The 19,902-nt window shown below is 33.5% G+C and overlaps 1 protein-coding gene, 1 non-coding gene and 4 pseudogenes across 6 annotated transcripts, besides 7 other annotated features; 3 read left to right on the plus strand and 3 right to left on the minus strand.

Moving 5' to 3' along the window:
* Positions 1–7,501: part of a mobile genetic element that runs on past the window's edge.
* TVAGG3_0841260 lies at positions 94–677 on the minus strand (annotated as a pseudogene). The gene has a single exon. A coding segment is annotated over exon 1 (584 nt).
* TVAGG3_0841270 (uncharacterized protein) lies at positions 697–852 on the minus strand (the record flags this gene model as incomplete). The annotated part of the gene is made up of 1 exon (XM_051248875.1): positions 697–852. One exon carries the CDS (start codon positions 850–852, stop codon positions 697–699), a length of 156 nt encoding a protein of 51 aa, XP_051084350.1.
* TVAGG3_0841280 lies at positions 1,381–1,935 on the plus strand (annotated as a pseudogene). Its single transcript has one exon. A coding segment is annotated over exon 1 (555 nt).
* Positions 7,502–7,694: 193 nt separating the features above from the next.
* Positions 7,695–7,731: a mobile genetic element.
* A 207-nt stretch (positions 7,732–7,938) lies between these two features.
* Positions 7,939–8,056, minus strand: TVAGG3_0841300. The gene has a single exon. It is a non-coding gene; the product is annotated as a tRNA-Leu (tRNA).
* A 532-nt stretch (positions 8,057–8,588) lies between these two features.
* Positions 8,589–9,426: a mobile genetic element.
* Positions 9,427–9,668: 242 nt separating this feature from the next.
* Positions 9,669–10,640: a mobile genetic element.
* A 688-nt stretch (positions 10,641–11,328) lies between these two features.
* Positions 11,329–12,258: a mobile genetic element.
* A 1-nt stretch (position 12,259) lies between these two features.
* Positions 12,260–12,478: a mobile genetic element.
* Positions 12,478–19,902: part of a mobile genetic element that runs on past the window's edge.
* TVAGG3_0841360 lies at positions 13,007–13,752 on the plus strand (annotated as a pseudogene). The gene has a single exon. A coding segment is annotated over exon 1 (746 nt).
* Positions 18,339–18,875, plus strand: TVAGG3_0841370 (annotated as a pseudogene). The gene has a single exon. A coding segment is annotated over exon 1 (537 nt).

Below are 19,902 nucleotides of genomic sequence, written 5' to 3' on the forward strand. Positions count from 1 at the left end.
TTTATTTCTCATCTAACAAACAAGTTTCCCAACGGTCTGTTCCAACAAACTCAGCGTACAGTTCAAATAAAAATAAAAAAATATATTTTTCCTTTACTTAACATAGCCACCAGCTACCAAAAGTCTTTGACGCCAACCCATACCAGCTAATGAAGGTTGACTTGGTTTAGTTTCCAAACTAAACTTTGGTTTTGGTTTATCTTCAGTTTTTGGTTTCTCTTCTTCTATCTGTTTTTCGTCACTTTTCGGTTTCTCTGACTTTACTTCACTTGCAGGAACAGTTGTGTCGTCAACATCTTCATAAATATCATATGCCATTTGTTTTTGTTTTCCTTTCAACTTTTTGTGTTTGTTGTAAAGTTTAGAATATTTCGACTCTAAGTCAATGAGATGTTCTATAATGAACTGTTGGTCAGTGAAGTAAACTTTTCCATCTGTTGTCTCATAAACTCCTTCAGACTTCAATATTTTATTTGTGAGAGTCTGTTTCTTTTTTGAGATACTAGCCGTTCCATTTCTATGAAAAGTGACTTTGTAGTTAGGTTTGCATTTCCAGACCTGGCACTTTCTATTATTGAATTTTTCTCTTCATCTGTAAGTTCTTTGACAGGTTTTGACAATGGTTCTGAACTTTTTGTTTGTGGTGTCAAATCTACCGTTTCAACTTCTTCGGTCATTTCATCTCAGTAAAAAATTTTAGTTTGGTTTGTTTTCAACTGGTTGTTGTTGTTTTTTAAGTCGGTCTAAAACTTCCTGAGGTATAGGAAGAACTTGACAAACACGTGGTGGTGTAACTGCTGGAAGCCGACAAATCCATCTTGAGCCCATTTGTCTCAATGCTGTATTGTTCATTTCATCTCAGTAAAAAACTTTACATTCCCCACGTTTGAGGTGGTTGCGGTTGGTTATTGTTTACCCACTGTTGTGCATGGTTATATCCTCTGTTAAAGAATCTTTCACCTTGGTCCATATAGTGTCCTGCTTGGTTATAGTAGTCATTTGCTTTGTTATAGTAGTTTCCTGCTTGTCTGGAAACATTGTCCATCCATCCTTGAACTTTTCCTCTTGTTTCAGGATTTGGAATAAGATTTGCTGCATCTCGTGCTACATCCCAACCTTTCTGTACAGTTTGTATAATAGGTTGTGCTTTCTCTTTCAGTATACCTAATGTACTCAAAATCTTCCTTCCAACTCCAAATACACCTCTGGCTATTTTCCACTGCGGGCAAAAATCTGGATGCAACTCCTGCTAACGCGCCAAATAAACCCATTTCTTATAGGATAAAAATGACGAATCCAAACAAGGACCCCTATGTTTCTAAGGCAACAAAAAAAGCACTCATGATAAAAATCTTTAGTTCAACACCAAATGCTTGGTTTATGGATATCTTGGAAAACATTCCGAGGTATAGAGAAGATGGACCTCCATACTGGCTAATATTTGTCGTCAAAACACAAGATACTGTGAAGCCATACCATTACAGTCCAAAAATATTTTAGATGTGAAAACTGCTTTGACAATATTCGTTGACAAATACCATCCAACAAAACTGACATCTGACTGTGAAAGTTCTTTCAAATCAGACGATATTAAAAACTATCTGCGTTCAAAAAATGTAAACCAATATTTCATTGTCGACCAAAACCATTCTGCTCTTGGTGTCATTGACAGTTGTATAAAAATCTTAAGAGACTTAAACCAACCACAAGGTGGTGAAGCAAATGAAATGTCATATGATGACAAATATAGACACTTCTCCCAGGCAAAGATGAGACAAGTTTTAAATATTTACAATAGCCGTAAACAAAAAGGTTTGGGAAACCACTCCCCTGAAGAAATGAAAAACAACCCCGACTTAGAGAAAGACTATATATTTAATAGTTTAGTCAAAAGAGACAAACAAGAAAGAATGCCAGGCTTCAAACTTAAGAAAGGTGACAAAGTAAAAATAGAAATACCTAAACGCGACCCATATGAAAATACTATTGACTATGACAACAATGGGAACTCGACAGGTACTCACATTCGTGTTCGTAAAATAGAAGAAAGTATACAAGAGAATATTATGAAGTTTTAGGCAAACATGGCAAAATGTACACACTGCAAGCAGAAGATAAAACTACTATTGTCAGACCTCGTTTCAAACTTGTCAAAGTTCAAGGTGGTATACTTTCAAAGACAGTTCCTAACAAATATAAGACAACTCCTGACCAATATGCTAAAGAAGTTGAAAATGACGACTAAGCAATTCTATACCATGCGTAAACTGTCATGTAAGGTGGCATGTAGTCTTTACTTTGTCCCGTTGTTTGCGTATATCCCGAAACGCGATGTGTATGGTTTCCATCTCCCTGAGTGTCACCCCAGAAACAATTTATAGCAAACTGAACGTCGTCTTTAACATCATATCCTTTACCTTTTTTCAAGGCGTGCCAATCCCAAAATTTATGCTTATGCCAACCTGCTTGAGATGTACTTAAATCTACGTAGTGACTGTGTGCAGGTAAATTTTCACCTGAAATCGTTTTACTTCCACCTGTTTCCTTTGAAGAGTTTGCACAATACAAAAACCTGTCGACTATTTGAGTCCAAGTTCCAAAACCCAGAACTGTTTCTGGTCTGGTAGAGTTCATTGACGTATAAATAGAGCCTATAGGATATACTGTTTGAAGTATTTCTGTCTTTAACGTTTGAAGCTCTGTTTTGTCAGCTTTTTTATCTAACTCATCGTTAACATATGTTTTGTCAGCTTTTTTATCATATAAATCTTGAGCAGTGAATTTAACTTTGTTTTCATCCTCCATGACATAGACATTTCTACATCTAATGTATCTCATCGTTGTTATGTCTTCTTCCGATGTTAAACCTTGTGGAAAGTTAGGAGGTTTCCAATTTAATACATCCCCACCAGTTTCTTCAACCGTTCCTTCAATATTTTCTATACCAACAGTTGCGAAGAAATCGTGTGTATGTCCAACGTCACTTTTCCTGTTTAAGGTTTCTTGTAAGTTTGTAATATTTGCAATGGTATGTGTATGGTTCTTATCCGCTTTAAGGTCTAAACATCCTGAAACCCACCCTGTATTGGCTTTACCTTCTAAAATCTTCGAGATGTCCGTTCATTATACCATTCAACCCTTTCTTTAATTTCATTGTCTTTTTCATCCACATATTCCTTATCTGCCTTCTTCACTAACGCACTAGCCATACAACCCCTATCTACCTTCTCCTCTAACTCACTGTTGACATATGTTTTGTCAGCTTTCTTTTCAAGGCTAACGTTTAAGTCTGTTATTTCAGATATAGAATGTGTATGTCCAACGTCACTTTTCCTGTTTAAGGTTTCTTGTAAGTTTGTAATATTTGCAATGGTATGTATATGAGTCTTTTTAGAATATTCGTTTTCAGCTCTTGTCACTTCACTTGACATTTTATTGTCAACATATGTTTTGTCCGCTAGTTCAGGATGAGTATGTTCTTTCGTTGCATATGTTGCATCTGCTCTGTCATGTTCTTCTTGAACTTTTTCAATGACATATTCTTTGTCAGCTTTGTTGTCAATATCTGCTTTCAAAAGAAGTTCATTTATAGGTTTCTCGTTTAAAGTTCCTTTTGTTGGATTTATACAGACAGTATGGTTCTTATTGTCTTGAAACAGAAACTCATCTGTCATTGGGTTTAATGTCAGTTTTAAGTTTCCTTCTTTCAATGACTCAGATATCTTAGAATAGTTTGAAAAGTTTGTTGTGTTCTTATTTAGAGCTTGCATAATGAGTTGTCGGTTGTGTTGTATTTCTCTCATAGACGCTGTTTCATTTGACATTTTTATTCTAGATAAAATATGCTTCCAATAGAAAAAGAAAATTCAAGAGTTGCTACAACTAAACCATTAGATGAACTTTTTACTAATGTCGGTCAAAAGTTTGAGACAGAGACCGTAAAGCATGAAGGCTATCGTTTTGACTACCCATTAAGATGGCTAAGAGACCCATCTGTCACAAAAGCTATTGGCTTTCGTAGAATGAAGTTTGTGTCTGTAGAAGATAAAAGTTTTCCATTTATTGTAAGGTTTCATATAGATTATATATCTGAAGGGAAACGAAAAATGTGGGAAGAAATTGAGCTAATACAAGTTGACCTTTCATCTTCTCTACAGACTGCGTTAAAAAATATAGAAGATAAAATAAATTCATGTTATGCAAATATGCTGATGAATATGCAAATACCGAGAGCACACTTTATGTGAGAATTGTATATGACAAACAAAATTCACAAGTGTCATTTCAAATCTACGAAGACAATCCAAAGAAAGACGAACAAATATATACAGAATTCACTGCAATGTCATGGTATTATTTGCAAAGAATGTTAAATCAGAAAGTCGAACTTCCTTTAGCAAATATTTACAGTCGATATGCAAGAGATGAACCATATTTATTTAAAGATGTTTTCGACTCAGATGCTATTATAGTTCATGCTTCATTTTCTGTGCACAAACTCTTTTTTATGCTTGGCAAATGACTTTTACGAAAAACCTACAAAGTTATACGAACCACCAAGTGGAAGTATTTCAGACTTTCAAGTATGGTTTACTACAGATGGAAGAAAAAGAATAATTCCATTATACCATGCGTTTTACTTAGAACTTAGTTTCATATACAACTACTATCGAACGGTAAAAATATAATTTTTAATACGGTTGAGGTGTTGGATTTTGGTTGCCAACTTGACTGTGGTGCAGGTTCAGGCTGTTGTATAACAGGAGCTTGTTCTTCTGGTTCAGGGTCTTTAGGTATAAATACCAACGAACTGACCTACTCTTTTACCAATATTTTTGACTCCGTTCCAAATTCCTCTTCCTACGGTTTTTATTCCATTCCATATACCTCTTCCGACTCTTCTGAAGAAGTTTCCAATACTACTGAAGAAACCCATTTTACTATATGTAAAATCTAATGTCCGCCTAGTCTCTTACGTTTCCTGTTGAGTTCCATAGCATTCTTTAACTGGAGCTCATACATTCTATTTCTCCTCTGGTAGAAAACATATTCTGGGTCAACTCCTGTGTTCGCGTCATCTGCATAAAGTTGTTTATATCCCACTTCAGGGTTTGTATAAAACTCTTTCCATCTCATATTTGCATACCATGGTGGCAAACCTAACGCAGCGTCATTTGACATGGCAGTTTGCATTTGTACATCTGTTGGCACTGACCATAGTTTGCCATTGCAGTTTGTATTCTAACTTCATTTGGAATATTCTCTGGGTTTGGTTGTCCGGTTGCTGTGCATTCGCTAAGTTCTGTGCGTCCATTTAATATTAGATAAAAATATCTCTTACGAGTACATATACTGAACATTTGCAGGCATTGGTTCATCTTCATATTCTCTATATCTTTCTGCCACGTCAAATAAATAATGACACAATGGAAAAAACCTAAAACAAGTAGTCCTATTTCAAACCACATTTACTTACTAGTAAAATTTCTTTATTGTGACACTTTCTCCAGTTAGGACCTCTCTCATATTCTATCTTGTCATATATAAACTCATAGTCATGTATGTCCTCTAACCATCTCATGACACTTTCCAAACCACTTTTATCGGATGTAAAGTAAAAGCATGGATGGTTATGTAAACGTCTAAAGTTTCTAAAGAGTCTCTCAAAGTCCAGTCTACTTGGTATTGAAAATCCCATGTGTTATAGAACGGCGGGTCCACTATAAAGAAAACATTTTCCTTGTCTTTATATTTTTCATACAACTCTGTCCAATGACATCTCACAAACTCTATACCCTCAATATATTTTTCTGTTCTCTTTGAAAACATTTGTATAGTTAAGATATAAAACTTTTGACATAAGTGTTTCAATGTCATGAACTCTTATAGCACCACTATATAATAGTCTAGCAGATATACTATCCCAGTCAATATACTCTGCCTTTTTCAAAACCTCTCTGACAGTATTTTTTTATCTAATGGTATACGTTCCATCTTACCTATAGGTATCTTTTCTTTTAACTCTTTCAATATTTTGTTTGTGTCTGGTATATGTTTGAGACGGTTCATATAGTTGTCGAAGTCATTGCATATAATCTTTGAGTCAGGAAATATTGTATGGCACAAATGAGATATATAGAAACTTCCACCGAACAAGTCTACAAATGTTAGACCATTCGGTAGTTTCTTAAGTTCTCTCAATAGAATATCTTTACATCTACTCTTATTTCCAAAGAAGGGTAACGGTGGTTTTGTAAAATTCATTTTATATATATAATAATAAAAATGTTTTTACCTGAAAAGTGACAGAAAAGTGACAAAACATGAAAACATATATATTTTGTGAAAAGCTCCTGGAAGACCCGTATATAAGAACTTCAGATGGAACAATACTTTTTCAGTAAGGACATATGAGGTGAGATGTCACCTGTTTCTCACCTCATTCTCACCCGTTGAATTTTCATGAATTTCTTCGTAAAGACTTTGTTAAGACTTCTTCGTAAAGACTTTATTGTGACTTCTTCGTAAAGACTTTGTTGAGATTTCTTCGTAAAGACTTTGTTGAGATTTCTTCGTAAATGACCCAAAAATATATTTTAGGTGAAGAGGTGAGATTTCACCTCTTTTTTCACCTCATTTCTCACCTCTTGAATTTTCATGAATTTCTTCGTAAAGACTTTGTTAAGACTTCTTCATCTAATTTCTCATGAACTTTCTTGTCTATGTTTTGTCAAGATTTCATCGTAAAGACTTTGTTGAGATTTCTTCGTAAATGACCCTAGTAGTATATTTTTGGTGTAAATTTCATGAAAATTCAAGAGGGTGAAAAATTAGGTGAAAAAACAGGTGAAATCTCACCTCTTCACCTAAAATATATTTTTGGTGTAAATTTCATGAAAATTCAAGAGGTGAAAAATTAGGTGAAAAAACAGGTGAAATCTCACCTCTTCACCTAAAATATATTTTTGGTGTAAATTTCATGAAAATTCAAGAGGTGAGAAATGAGGTGAAAAAGGTGAAATCTCACCTCTTCACCTAAAATTATTTTTGTCTGATTTTACGAAGAAGTCTTGACAAAACATTTACGAAGAAGTCTTGACAAAACATTTACGAAGAAGTCTGACAAAACATTTACGAAGAAGTCTTGACAAAAATTTACGAAGAAGTCTTGACAAAACATTTACGAAGAAGTCTTGACAAAACATTTACGAAGAAGTCTTGACAAAACATTTACGAAGAAGTCTTGACAAAACATTTACGAAGAAGTCTTGACAAAACATTTACGAAGAAGTCTTGACAAAACATTTACGAAGAAGTCTTGACAAAACATGAAAACATATATAATTTGTGAAAAGTGAAACATTATATAATGTTTTCGACCAAGAAGACTAACAATTTTCCGAATAAAACTTCATTTATACTAAACATCTTCGGGGCTAGAAGGCACGAAGTGCCTGGAAGCCCCACTACCTTTTTTTTTTTTTTTTTTTTTTTTTTTTTTTAAAATAGTTATATATTAAAAAATAATATGAGTTTATGTGATATTATTTTTCAGAAGATTTCATTCTATATGCCTATGAAAAGTACTCTCAAAACTAACTTTTTCCTAATTATAATTAAATCTAGAATATTGTATTATGCTTAGTATTATTTCATTTTTCTCATTCAATTTAGAATTTACAGATGTCAAAAAATTGAGAGCTGTCACTTTTGATGAATTTCTGTTTATTACACTTTTAAGATCAATTACAAATTTGACAACTAATTCAATTTTTGAATGAAAAATGTTGATGGTTAAAAAATTCTACTTGATTGAAATTATGTCATGATTAATCTAATTTATATATAAGATTGCTGCATATGCTAGATTATTAAATATCAAAAAATATCGCTAATATACCTTCCCACACTGAAATATCAAAAAGGAAAAACCAAAAATAGGAGTTCTTGGAGTTGAACCAAGATTTCAGGATTATAAATCTGAACGTTTGATGTAAGAAATCTTACTATCAATACTAAAGATTTTATCTGCGCTCTCCCATTGAGCTAAACCCCTTTACATTTAAAATTTGTCTTCCTGCATATATCAAGGTTTCATTTTCGTCACTTTTAGAGATTCAAACATGTAATGAGTTGTACATATTCTATTTAACAGATGCTTTATTTGAAGATATGTATTATGGCATGTTTTGATTTGATAATATTTTATTTCGAAAGATAATATTCTTTATCAAATTAATGTCTAAATGCAAAAACAATTTGGAAATAGTAGATTATGATTGAATTATGCATTCTTCATCTTGAATGAAAATATATTTCATTGACAATAAGCGATATTCGTTTTTGGAATAAAAATCTCAAATGTCCATAAGCATACGAAACTTCACTATATGTATTTAAATTAAAACAAGAGATATCAAAGAATCATAATTCTCAAATAAACTGGTATAATGTCAGTAAAATGCAGGATTTAATATGGGCTGCATGTTAATGCGAAAAAACATCAAAATTGAGTTAAGCTGCGTGCCGATAAAAGTTGAAATGAGCGGATAGAAAAAGCACGTTATTTTGGATGAAATGTGTAATTGTTATAGACCGAAAATAGATTTTTTCGGTTTTCTCTTCAAATAATTGAAAGAATGATACTATTATAGGTTTATTATATTATATAGCATATAATCATGCTATAGCCGAAAATTATAAGTTTTGAGAAGATTGAATATAACACAAATAAATTTGAATGTAAGTTAAATTGCTTGTTGTTTTTAATAGGCATTTAATGAGAAATCCAATATTGCAAAATTCAAATTGAATGATTGAAAGAACAGAAAAAGTCATTCTTTTCAATTTCGAATATGTTTCATTGTATTTATAATTATACGGCAAATAAGATATTTAAACTTGATTTTTGAAGGAAAATTCACAAAATTGAATAAATTCAAATAATTTTTATTCAAAAATAAACTAGTTATTTGAGTTTAATACTAATTATCTATTCAAACTACAAAGTTTGTAATTTAAAATATTTTGTGAGATCAGATTGAATTAATTCAAGGTTCTTTTCAATTAATATTAATGACCATATTACGCATTTTCGAACATTCTAAACCAAATATATAAAAATGGGAGACGAATGTTAAATTTGCTAGACATGGGGGAGTTGTCTGCAAAGTTTTAGCTCTTATCTCTAACAAAAAATTAATTTTTAAAAAAATGACCGAATACGTTTCACAGCGAGAAAAAAATAAAAGGCAAGATAGAATTTTCTAGACATAAAGAAGTTGTTTACCGAGTTTTAGCTCTTATCTCTAACAAAAAATTAATTTTTAAAAAAATGACCGAATACGTTTCACAGCGAGAAAAAAATAAAAGGCAAGATAGAATTTTCTAGACATAAAGAAGTTGTTTACCGAGTTTTAGCTCTTATCTCTAACAAAAAATTAATTTTTAAAAAAATGACCGAATACGTTTCACAGCGAGAAAAAAATAAAACTTTACACTGATTTTAATTTTCATTTCCAGTCACTTTACTTATTTTTTTTTATTTTTTTCATTTTAATTATCAATTTTTTCATAATACGTTTATTTACGTTACCATTTTCTTTATTCTTTTGAATTCCATACTACACACTTATAGAATATTTTGATTGTTAACGTACTTCATTAGAATGAATCCTTACAAAGGGTATGTCGATCGAATTTACCTAATTGGTATTTCCAATCAGATTGAAAAAGGTAAAATGACATGGGAAGAAGCTTGCACCCATGTTCCCATCGCCCCAACCCTTCAATCAAATGATTTCAAATATTTAGATGTTTCAAAATCTTTTTTACAAAATCAATTTAGCTTACAGAATATCCCATTGCCTAAAGGCAAGAAAGGTCGTAGGGTCAATCCCTACGACCAAATCAAAGCTCTTGCTGTGATACATGACCACTGGGCCTTTCCCTGTGGTCAAACAAAACAATGGAAACGTTTGAAATTACAACAAATTGATGTATCTTATAGAGAAGTACGCAGATACTTCAAAGAAAATCATTTCACCAAGACGCGATTAGAGCATGCCGGGCCAGAAACAGCAGTAAGATATTGGGCGCTTTCACCCAATCTTATCTGGCACGCAGATGTTCATTATTTTAGGGGTGTTCGTGGCCAGTATATTTATGGCATAATCGACGATTTTAGCCGCAAAGTCCTAGCGTGTATACAAATACCAGATATGCTGGCAGCGACGACAGCGAACGTTGCGGCTTCCGCCTTCATTGAATTTGGCGCCCCTTATTGTTTCTGGACCGATAACGGTTCAGAAAATAGGGGAGCCTTTCAAGATCTACTTGATCTTTGGGGCGTCCAATGGCGGCATACAGACTCTCATTCTCCCTACCAAAATGGGAAGATTGAGAGATTCTGGCCGACATTGGAGCGCTGCCAAAGCATTCAGGCTATTCCTGCCTTTATTTGGGAGTACAATAATAACACACCGCATGAAGATCTCCCAATTAATCCATTAACTGGAACAAATTACACGCCAAATCAAATGTATCAGCTGAAACCGAAATACACAAATGCAGATACAGAAAGGTTGTGGCAAATATGGGATACAGATACAGGCATGACCGCTGTTGACACATTCACAGCGTAATAATAAACATAATTTTTTAATTTCATTTTTAACAAGTTTTTTTAAATGTATGTAATGAATAATTCATTAGAATATGATAATGCACATTGTAACAGAATAGAACAATCACCAAATTTTTTTTTGAAATTAAAAAATAAAAGTAAAAAGTATAAAGTAATCTAACCAAAAAAGATATTTAAAAGAATTTTGGAAAAAACAGAATAAGGATAATGATATTATTTTAGATACACAATCGATGTACTGAAGAATAATCCGGTAAAATGATGATATAAAATTAGATTATTTTACAAGTAGCTAAAAGAATAAAACTATAATATAAAATAAATGAAGTTTAATGAAACAATAAAGGTTAAATAAATAATAAAGATTTTTATTTTATATCAGTATTGAGAAGAAGTAACAGCTGACACTTGGTAGACAACTTCTTTATGGCTAGAAAATTCTATCTTGCCTTTTATTTTTTTCTCGCTGTGAAACGTATTCGGTCATTTTTTTAAAAATTAATTTTTTGTTAGAGATAAGAGCTAAAACTCGGTAAACAACTTCTTTATGTCTAGAAAATTCTATCTTGCCTTTTATTTTTTTCTCGCTGTGAAACGTATTCGGTCATTTTTTTAAAAATTAATTTTTTGTTAGAGATAAGAGCTAAAACTCGGTAAACAACTTCTTTATGTCTAGAAAATTCGAGATATAAAAATTGCTCACATTTGCTCACATTTTGGCACTTTTTTGTACGTTTGTCAAAAAAATTGTGAGGAAGATCTCACAAAAATAGTCAAAATGTGAGCAAATTTTGAGAAGTGCTCACATTTTGACATACGATTATTTTCATACGTTTTTTTGATGAATTCTAATAAAACTTCATTACCACTTTCAGAACGAAGCGTAACTTTTCAGCACGTAACGCTCTATCATGTGTAGTGACATATTATTCAAAAAAACTCAGATTGCTTATCTTATAATAACAATTTCATTAGAAAAAATGCACGATTTCACGCTAAAACTTTGAAGCAATTCTTAAATTCGGATAAAAAATCGATATGTATTACACTTTAAACTTCAAAAAATGGTTCAAAATTTAGACTTAGTTTATCTTAACAATATAGCAGATTTTAAGCCGAACAAGTAGGAGTAATAGAAATAGCTCTTGAAAATAATTACAATTAGTAATATGTAAGTCAAAGTTCGAGTATTCTAATAAATAAACGTTCCGGATTTTCTTTACTACAAGAATCAATACTTAATATATAGAAGCAACAGTAAAAACTTATTAGAGATTCAAAAAGAAAGTTGACTAAAGAGAATCTTTTTATATAAGTAATTTTATTTTTTTGAAATACGAGATCGAATAAACATGTATTTTATTTTATTACTATAATAATACGTTTTTACATAGTAAGAAAGTTTAGAGACTGAAATGAAATTAAAAATTGAGAAAAAAATAAAGCTTTTCTATAAAAATTCATATTAATATATAGTATAATGATATTACAATTTATTGATAGTTGTGTTAGAAAAAAGGTACATTCACTATTTTTGACAAAATTTTAAATTTTCATGGGGTTGTAAATCTTATAATAACTAGATGAATAAGGAATAAATCCCAGTATGATGTAGTTATTTGTTGTTAATTCGAATGTGTTTAGAGGTAAACTTAGCTTGTGAGATATATATAAATAAAGTGTTAATGCTTTAACCGCTCTTGGTGGAATGACATATAATTTTGTATCCTTATAAATAAATTTAATGTAGTTTTCCATTTTTGTCACTTTTTAAGATCTTACAAAATATAGTTGATTTTTATCACTATTGAAATAAGATAAATAATGTAAGGAAAAAAAAAAAAAAGGGAGTGGGGCTTCCAGGCACTTCGTGCCTTCTAGCCCTGAGGATGATTGATATAATGAAGTTTTTTTTTTCTTGGGGCGGGCTTCCAGGCGCGTTGCGCCCTCTAGCCCACATAAATGAAGTTCTTATATACGGGTCTTCCAGGAGCTTTTCACAAATTATATATGTTTTCATGTTTTGTCAAGACTTCTTCGTAAATGTTTTGTCAAGACTTCTTCGTAAATGTTTTGTCAAGACTTCTTCGTAAATGTTTTGTCAAGACTTCTTCGTAAATGTTTTGTCAAGACTTCTTCGTAAAATCAGACAAAAATAATGTTTAGGGTAGAAGGTTAGATATAACCTCTTTTCTAACCTCTTTTCTACCCTCTTGAATTTTCAAGACTTCTTCGTCATAGGCACGGAGATAGGACGGTTATTTTACAAAACTGACAACACGTTGACCGAGTAGTTTTTTGTGCTGAACAAAAAGTGTCATATAAACATCTGTCGAAAACCGCTTTTTAACTTCACTTAAAATGCCACGTAAGCTACGTAAGAATATACGTAAGAGGAAGAGAGCATTGAAACATCCAATAGTAAAACTGACACCACAACAACAGTTGCAACAACAAATGCTGAATGACCCCACTATGTTGCAACAAATGTCAAGCAATCCTATGCTTTTAAACCGAGTTGTTGGTGCACAGAGTGGAGGTTTAAGAGCGGCACTTTTAGCGAAAATGGCAGGCTATGGTGGAACAGCATATAACCCTCAAAGTCAAATGAATTTGAGTTCACTCAAAAATCAAATAGCAGATGTCAAAAAGTCAAACATAGACATACAGAAGCAAATATGTGAAAACGAAAAGAAACTAGAATACGACAGACACACAAAGAAACTCAATGAGTTAAACGTAGAGAAAAAGAAGAAAGAAGAACAACTGAAAGAACTAAGTACAGAGGAATATGCGAAAAAAGTGTCAGAAAAGGCAGCAGAAGTAGCAAAAATGGAACAAGATGTCATAAATTTGAAAAACCATACTACTCAATATAAAATACTGAAAGATGAAGAGATAAAACAAAAAGCCCTGAAGACATATATGGATAGCGATGAGTATAAAAAAGAAGTTGAAGCAAATGTAAAGGCAGAAAAACTTTTACAGTTGCAAAACCAAACCGTACAGTATGAAAACTTAGCACAAGAAAGTAAAAAATAACGACGCAGCCATGCAAAAGGCAATGAAAAGTGCAGAATATATAAAAGCTAATAATGACTGGTTAGATGCCCAAGCCAACGCTAAAGCAGCCCAACTATAGGGTCAATAAGGACAAAAATACAAGCGGATGAAGATAGTTCAAATGAAGCTTTAACAAATGCTGACTTTAAGAACGCTTTCGAAGCTCTTCATAGTAAGGTGAAACAAGTGAACGACTTCTCATCTGGAAAGAAACTGAAGTCTGAAGGTTTCGACAAAGAGTTAAAAGAAGTAGCACAAAATATAACGAAAATAACAGATGCAGCAACGAGACAGGCAGTTCAAAGTGCCTATGACGCCGTTAGAGCAACTGTTGTGGAAAGTCAAGAAAAAGAGTTACAACAGACCAAAACAGACCTAGTAAATGCTTTCTTAAAAACGAAAAGTCAGGTAGGACATTACGCTGCAGATGGAACATATGTGCCAGCTGGTGGAACTTATATACCAACTGGTGGAACTTATATACTAGCTAGTGGAACCTATATACCACCAAACCCTCCAAGAGAAGCACCTGCACCAGGACTACCTAAAACATTTACATCGTCACATGGACACAGACACAGGCATGCACCAAAACCAACACAGCAACCACCTCCACAACCAGCACAGCAACCAACAGTTCAAAACCCTGCACAACAACCACCTCCACAACCAGCACAGCAACCAACAGTTCAAAACCCTGCACAACAACACCTCCACAACCAGCACAGCAACCAACAGTTCAAAATCCAGCACCACAACAACCACAAACAGAGCAAGGACATAAAAGAAGTAGAGAACAAGGAAACCAAGAATTCTTAAAAATGCTTAAGGAAATTATGGTTACCCAGATACTCTTGACTTTAGTGACAGATATAAAGAAGCTATTAGAAAGTTCAAGGAAGGAAATACTGACCGAACCTATTTAGCTTTATGGTTCAGCACCAAATGGGATATAATTTCAAACCTGGAAAATACAAGCTCGCTAAGGGATATGATTTAATAGCATATCATCCAAATGACATGAATGAATTTACTCCAAGATATTTGGTGTCAGAGATAAATGATAATTCAACTATCTTCATGAAACGCGTAAAAAATAGAGACGGAACGAAAGAAGAAAGGGTTATGAATGCGGATGGCTTAAATAGGGAACTTGTTGAAAACGGTCTCGGAATATATGAAATGCCAGCAGATGAGGTACAAGAAACTCCACAGGAAGAAATAGTTCAGATACAACCAGACATGGAAGAAATAGTTCAGCAACAACAGCTAGAAGAGCCTGAAGGAAACGAACAAGTCACTCCTTTGGAAACTAACTTCACAGAACTAGATGAAGATTTGGAACAGCCGAAAAATCTTGACCCTCAACAAGAGTATGCGGAGAATATGGAATCTTTCCAAGAGTCTAAAAAAAATTCGGCTGACATAGTAGAAGAATATCGAAAAATGTTTGCCGACATACAAAAGACTCCAACACCAGATGAAAATATTCAGCATAGAATGGAAGCACTGAAAGAAAATGTACACAAATACAACAACCCTTTTTACTTACGAGCATTTAACGTTCAATCTTCGGATGAACTCGGTGAAGATAAAAGGTTAAATTTCAAGAAAACATATAGAAATGAAACATTGTTTAAAGTTCATTCAGAACCTAGCCAAGATGGAAACAAACCTACTTTTGTTTCTGCAGACGATGGAACTACAATGAGATGGGGTCATAAAGCTAACTCGGATAGGTGGTTCATAAACTTACAACCTCAATTCCAAGAAGTTGTAGACGCAATGGAAGTGAATGGTGAACCAGATATAGCTGGTATTTTCAGCGCGGCTTTAATGCCGTTGAAAGATATGAAAGATGCAGATATTTTGGACCAGTATGAAATGAACATGGCTGATGGAAATATAACACCTGACGTTCTAGAACATTTATCTCAAAGAACTACACAGAACCATAAAGATGGTATATTTGGTGAAGAGTTTAGAAAGAAAGTTAGGGAGAGAGAAGGAAGAGAACCTATTGTACATGACCTTGCAAACGAAAGTTTGCAAAATGTCATAAAAACTTACTTTGCAGACAATGAACCGAGAAGGATGAATATTTAAGAAAACTCAAATGGACAGTACCAAATGAAATGTTAGTATTGAAAAAACATGTTCCTTGACAAAATAAAACCAACTACAGAAATAACGACGCAAGACTGAAAGATTGGGTAAAAGCTTTCCCATTCACAAAAGATATAGTTGGTAACATGGAAAGAAAACCAGAATGGCTACAAAAACATATATTTGGAAACGAGCATATTCCATATGGACAGGCCACTGTTTGAAGAGCTTGAACCAGAAACTCAGGAAAGAGTCATGCAAACAATACGCGAAGACATCAAATACAGACTATGACAAACTCTTTCTAGGATATAGGTTACCTTGAGATGGGCGACCAGAGCCAAAAGGCAAAAAGGACATGGGAAATTTGCAACATACTAGATGAACATAATGCAAAGATGCAACAACTTCAAGCAGAGGGCAATGAAGGAAAAAGAAGAGTTAAAAACTCAGTCAGGAAGAAAGTAAAGCTTGGTCCACGTGGGTTCTATTATGACATATAAATCCAACTATTCTATATTTTTACTCATATGAAATGTACGCCGCTCAGAATATAACGCCAACAGTTTTGGATGCTATGAATGGAAATGTTTCCGAATGGTATAACGAATGCGACAATGCCATTAGAAGGTCAGAAATAGTTCCTGGAACTTACGAATATACAACTGCTGTTTCATATGGAAACGTAGGTGAGTTTGGTGAAGGTTCTTCAACAACAGTAGAATATTGCTTGCGACAGGTTTCATATTATTTCTATTGACAACTCATTCTTATACGTGGAAACAAGACATTGAAATAAAACCTTCTGCCAAGTTGTCTGACAAGAAAGGTTGCAATGGAATTTTCTATGTCGGATACCAATATGCTCCAGAAGTTTTTATGGGATATAAGATATATTCTAACTCTGACTTAGTTCAAACAGTAACATGGGCAAAACTATGAATGGTTCGCTTTGAGAAACTCAGTACAACCACAAGCTAGAGAACAAACAGACCAGTATGCAACTATTGAGAAAATAAGAAGACTTTGACCCTAACGTTCCAGGAGTTTATGTTGACCTTTCTGGACAAACTGCAGCAGCAGTAACCAAAGTAAAACTGAAACTTAGAGTTCCTTTGTCATCTTTCCTCATCTTCAGGTTTTTAAGATACTTGCCAAACTGGGCAGGAAAAATTTCTATCGAACTTACTCCAAGCAAAAATAACTTAGTCATTGCACCAACACAAGACCCATTCACTCTTACAGAAGTAGTGGGAACAAATAAAATGTCATTCGCCGACTTTTGCAAAAACAAAGTTGACTTAGACTTTGGTTTCTCAAACCTCAACACTGAAGTAAACTATTATTTCAATGCTGCTGGAGATGCTTGGGACCCAGTTAAGTTCACATGCGAAAAGTTTGAATGCAAGAGAATAGAAAGCAGACTTGCAGTCTATATGTTGGACCCAGATATTTCAAATGCTTTAGCTGCCAAATATATTGCAGTTCCACTTATGTTCCCTATACACCAAATATCTGTCAAAGACTTTGCAGGTGAAGTTGGAAACCAAAGTGCTGACCCAGGTGCAAGAACAGATATTGCTTTAACAACTGCAATGAAACATGCAGATACTATGTTTGTACTGTTCAGACGAACTATAAATGAACTATTCTTGCTTCTACAACCCTGGTATTAAATACCATATAAACATAGATGGCAAATATTATCCAAGAGAAGAATATTCTACAGTTGAGGATATGAGGTCATACAACTTGACATTAGATGCTATGAACTTTAACAACAACTTCACAACAACCATTAACCCTGAAATGCAAAGTTCTATTATGCCATATGTGAAAGTATGGACTCATACAGGAGGTCAAAAAACTCAATATACAAATGGAGACGTTCAAACTTTTGGCTTGGCATTCCATTTGCTGACTCAGAAGACTTTATGGGTGGTATTTCAACTGTTGGTACAGTTCAAATACAATATACTTGGTGACAGAGACGGTCCAGATGAACTGAGAGCAAAGAGTTTAACAAAACCAATAGCACTTTTCACGGAAGATGCTCTTTTGAAGATTCGGTTCGATGAAACCTGCTGGGGCTCCTCAGATTGGCATAACGACAGCTTCCATCGAGCAGATTTTGGCAGCAGTCAGTAAGTTGTTCTTGAACTGACTTCTCTCCGTCAAATATTGACAGTACGCCAGTTTTGACATAGTATTGTATTAAAAACTTACCTTTAGAAATATCGGTCAGTTTTGTTGTTATATTTTTGTCTGCTTCAAGAACTTTCACCATTTCAGTTATACCAACTTTCTTTGCTTTATGAAAATATTTTGGTTCAGCAAAGACTGCTATTCTATAACATTTTCCATTGTTTGTATAAAGAACTATTCTGTCAATGTATTTGTATTGTTTGTGTGTGTAAACTTTGTTCTGCTTCAATTCGAAGAGATACTCAAATACGTCCATATTTTTATTCTAAGTAAAATGTCATTTCCGAAAAATAGAAGCGTAAGTGTTTCAAAAGGTTTAATGGCGGTGGCAGATGTGAAGTTAAATTCACCAACTCAAACAAACAGTCAAAGTGTTGTTGTCAATGTCAAAGACAGAGATGTTGAAGTGGGGAAACCATACGAAGACGAAGATGGTAATAACAATTGTTCCTGTAAAAGAACAACCAACATATCCTGAAGTTAACAGAGACTTAAGTTCTGTTGCAGATATTCGAAACGACTACCAACAACTGAAAGACAAACTTCAAACTCAGGAGAAGATTTGTCAAGCTTTAAGTATAATGTTAAACTTGGTCGAACACAACCCTGTAAAAGTGAACTCATATGTCATCGCACCTCATGAAATTTTGAAAGAACTATTGAAACTTTTGACAGAGGCAGACGATATAAACATCAAAGAAATAGAACCCGACGTTAGTTGCTGTGGTGTTTCATATAATGTCATTGACAAGATATACGTTATGAAAGGAGGTGAAACGTTGAACTTAAAATATAGTTTCCCAGACGTATAAAAATATTTGACGACCACAACATTTCATTAAAATTTACTTGCTAAGTAAATGGCAGAAGACATAGTGGTTTATACTATTACGACTAAAAACCCTGAGTCATATAATTCTATAACAACAAACTTACAAAGTCCTCAAGGACGATATTGTAAACTAACTTTAAACACGATGACGACTAAAGCCTGGTTTTGCTCTTTTGACACCAGAAGACTTTGTTGTTGTGAATGGTAAAAAATACTCCTTTGAAGATACTTACTCAGATATACCACCAACAGGTTTTGTTGACTTATTTAATACTTTAAGGACGGATGTAACATGTGCTGCAACTAGAGCAGGTTTCATTATGTTTGGATGTCCGACTGAGTTTAGTATAAACGATATGAGCTATAATACAAAACTTATATCTGGTTTTTACTACCAACAGTTTCCTATAACAGGAAAAGGTGTCATACAAGGTTTGTCTGTTCCATTGACTTTAAGTACACCTATTTTATATATTGTTTCAAACTTAGGTTCAAAGTGTTATTCGAATGTCGACAGAAACTATTATGACCAAAAGATACTTATGCGTATAAACAATACTTTCTCTGCTGGTTTGCCTATTGTTCATTCGAATGCAGAATTTTCAACCTTAGTGAACTCAAACACTTTGGCAAGTATAACGTTGACATTAGTTGACGCAAACTTTGTTCCTGTAAAACTTTTATGTCCTATGTATTTGTCAATGACGGCAGAAAGTTTCGAATTGGAAGATGCAACTGGTGAAAGTATTGTATTACAAGAACAACTTCAACAACAAATAGCTCAAGAACAACAAATGCAACAAATGGAACAAATGCAACAAATAGCTCAAGAATAAAAAAAATATATTTTTTTATTTTATAAAAAAATGTAAGAATAGACGTTTCAGATTTTTATGACTTCCAAGCGTTCAGAAATATGTGTCCATTTCGAGAACTATAACAAAGCAGTCGAGAATTTGAAACGTTTAGTCATTTATGTCGACTCTGCCCCAGAATGTTATGTCATGAAAGAATGGGATGTAGTCTTTAACAAACCTAAAGCGACAATAGT

This window comes from Trichomonas vaginalis, chromosome VI, assembly GCF_026262505.1.
Source record: "Trichomonas vaginalis G3 chromosome VI, whole genome shotgun sequence".
NCBI classification, from domain to species: Eukaryota; Parabasalia; order Trichomonadida; family Trichomonadidae; genus Trichomonas; species Trichomonas vaginalis.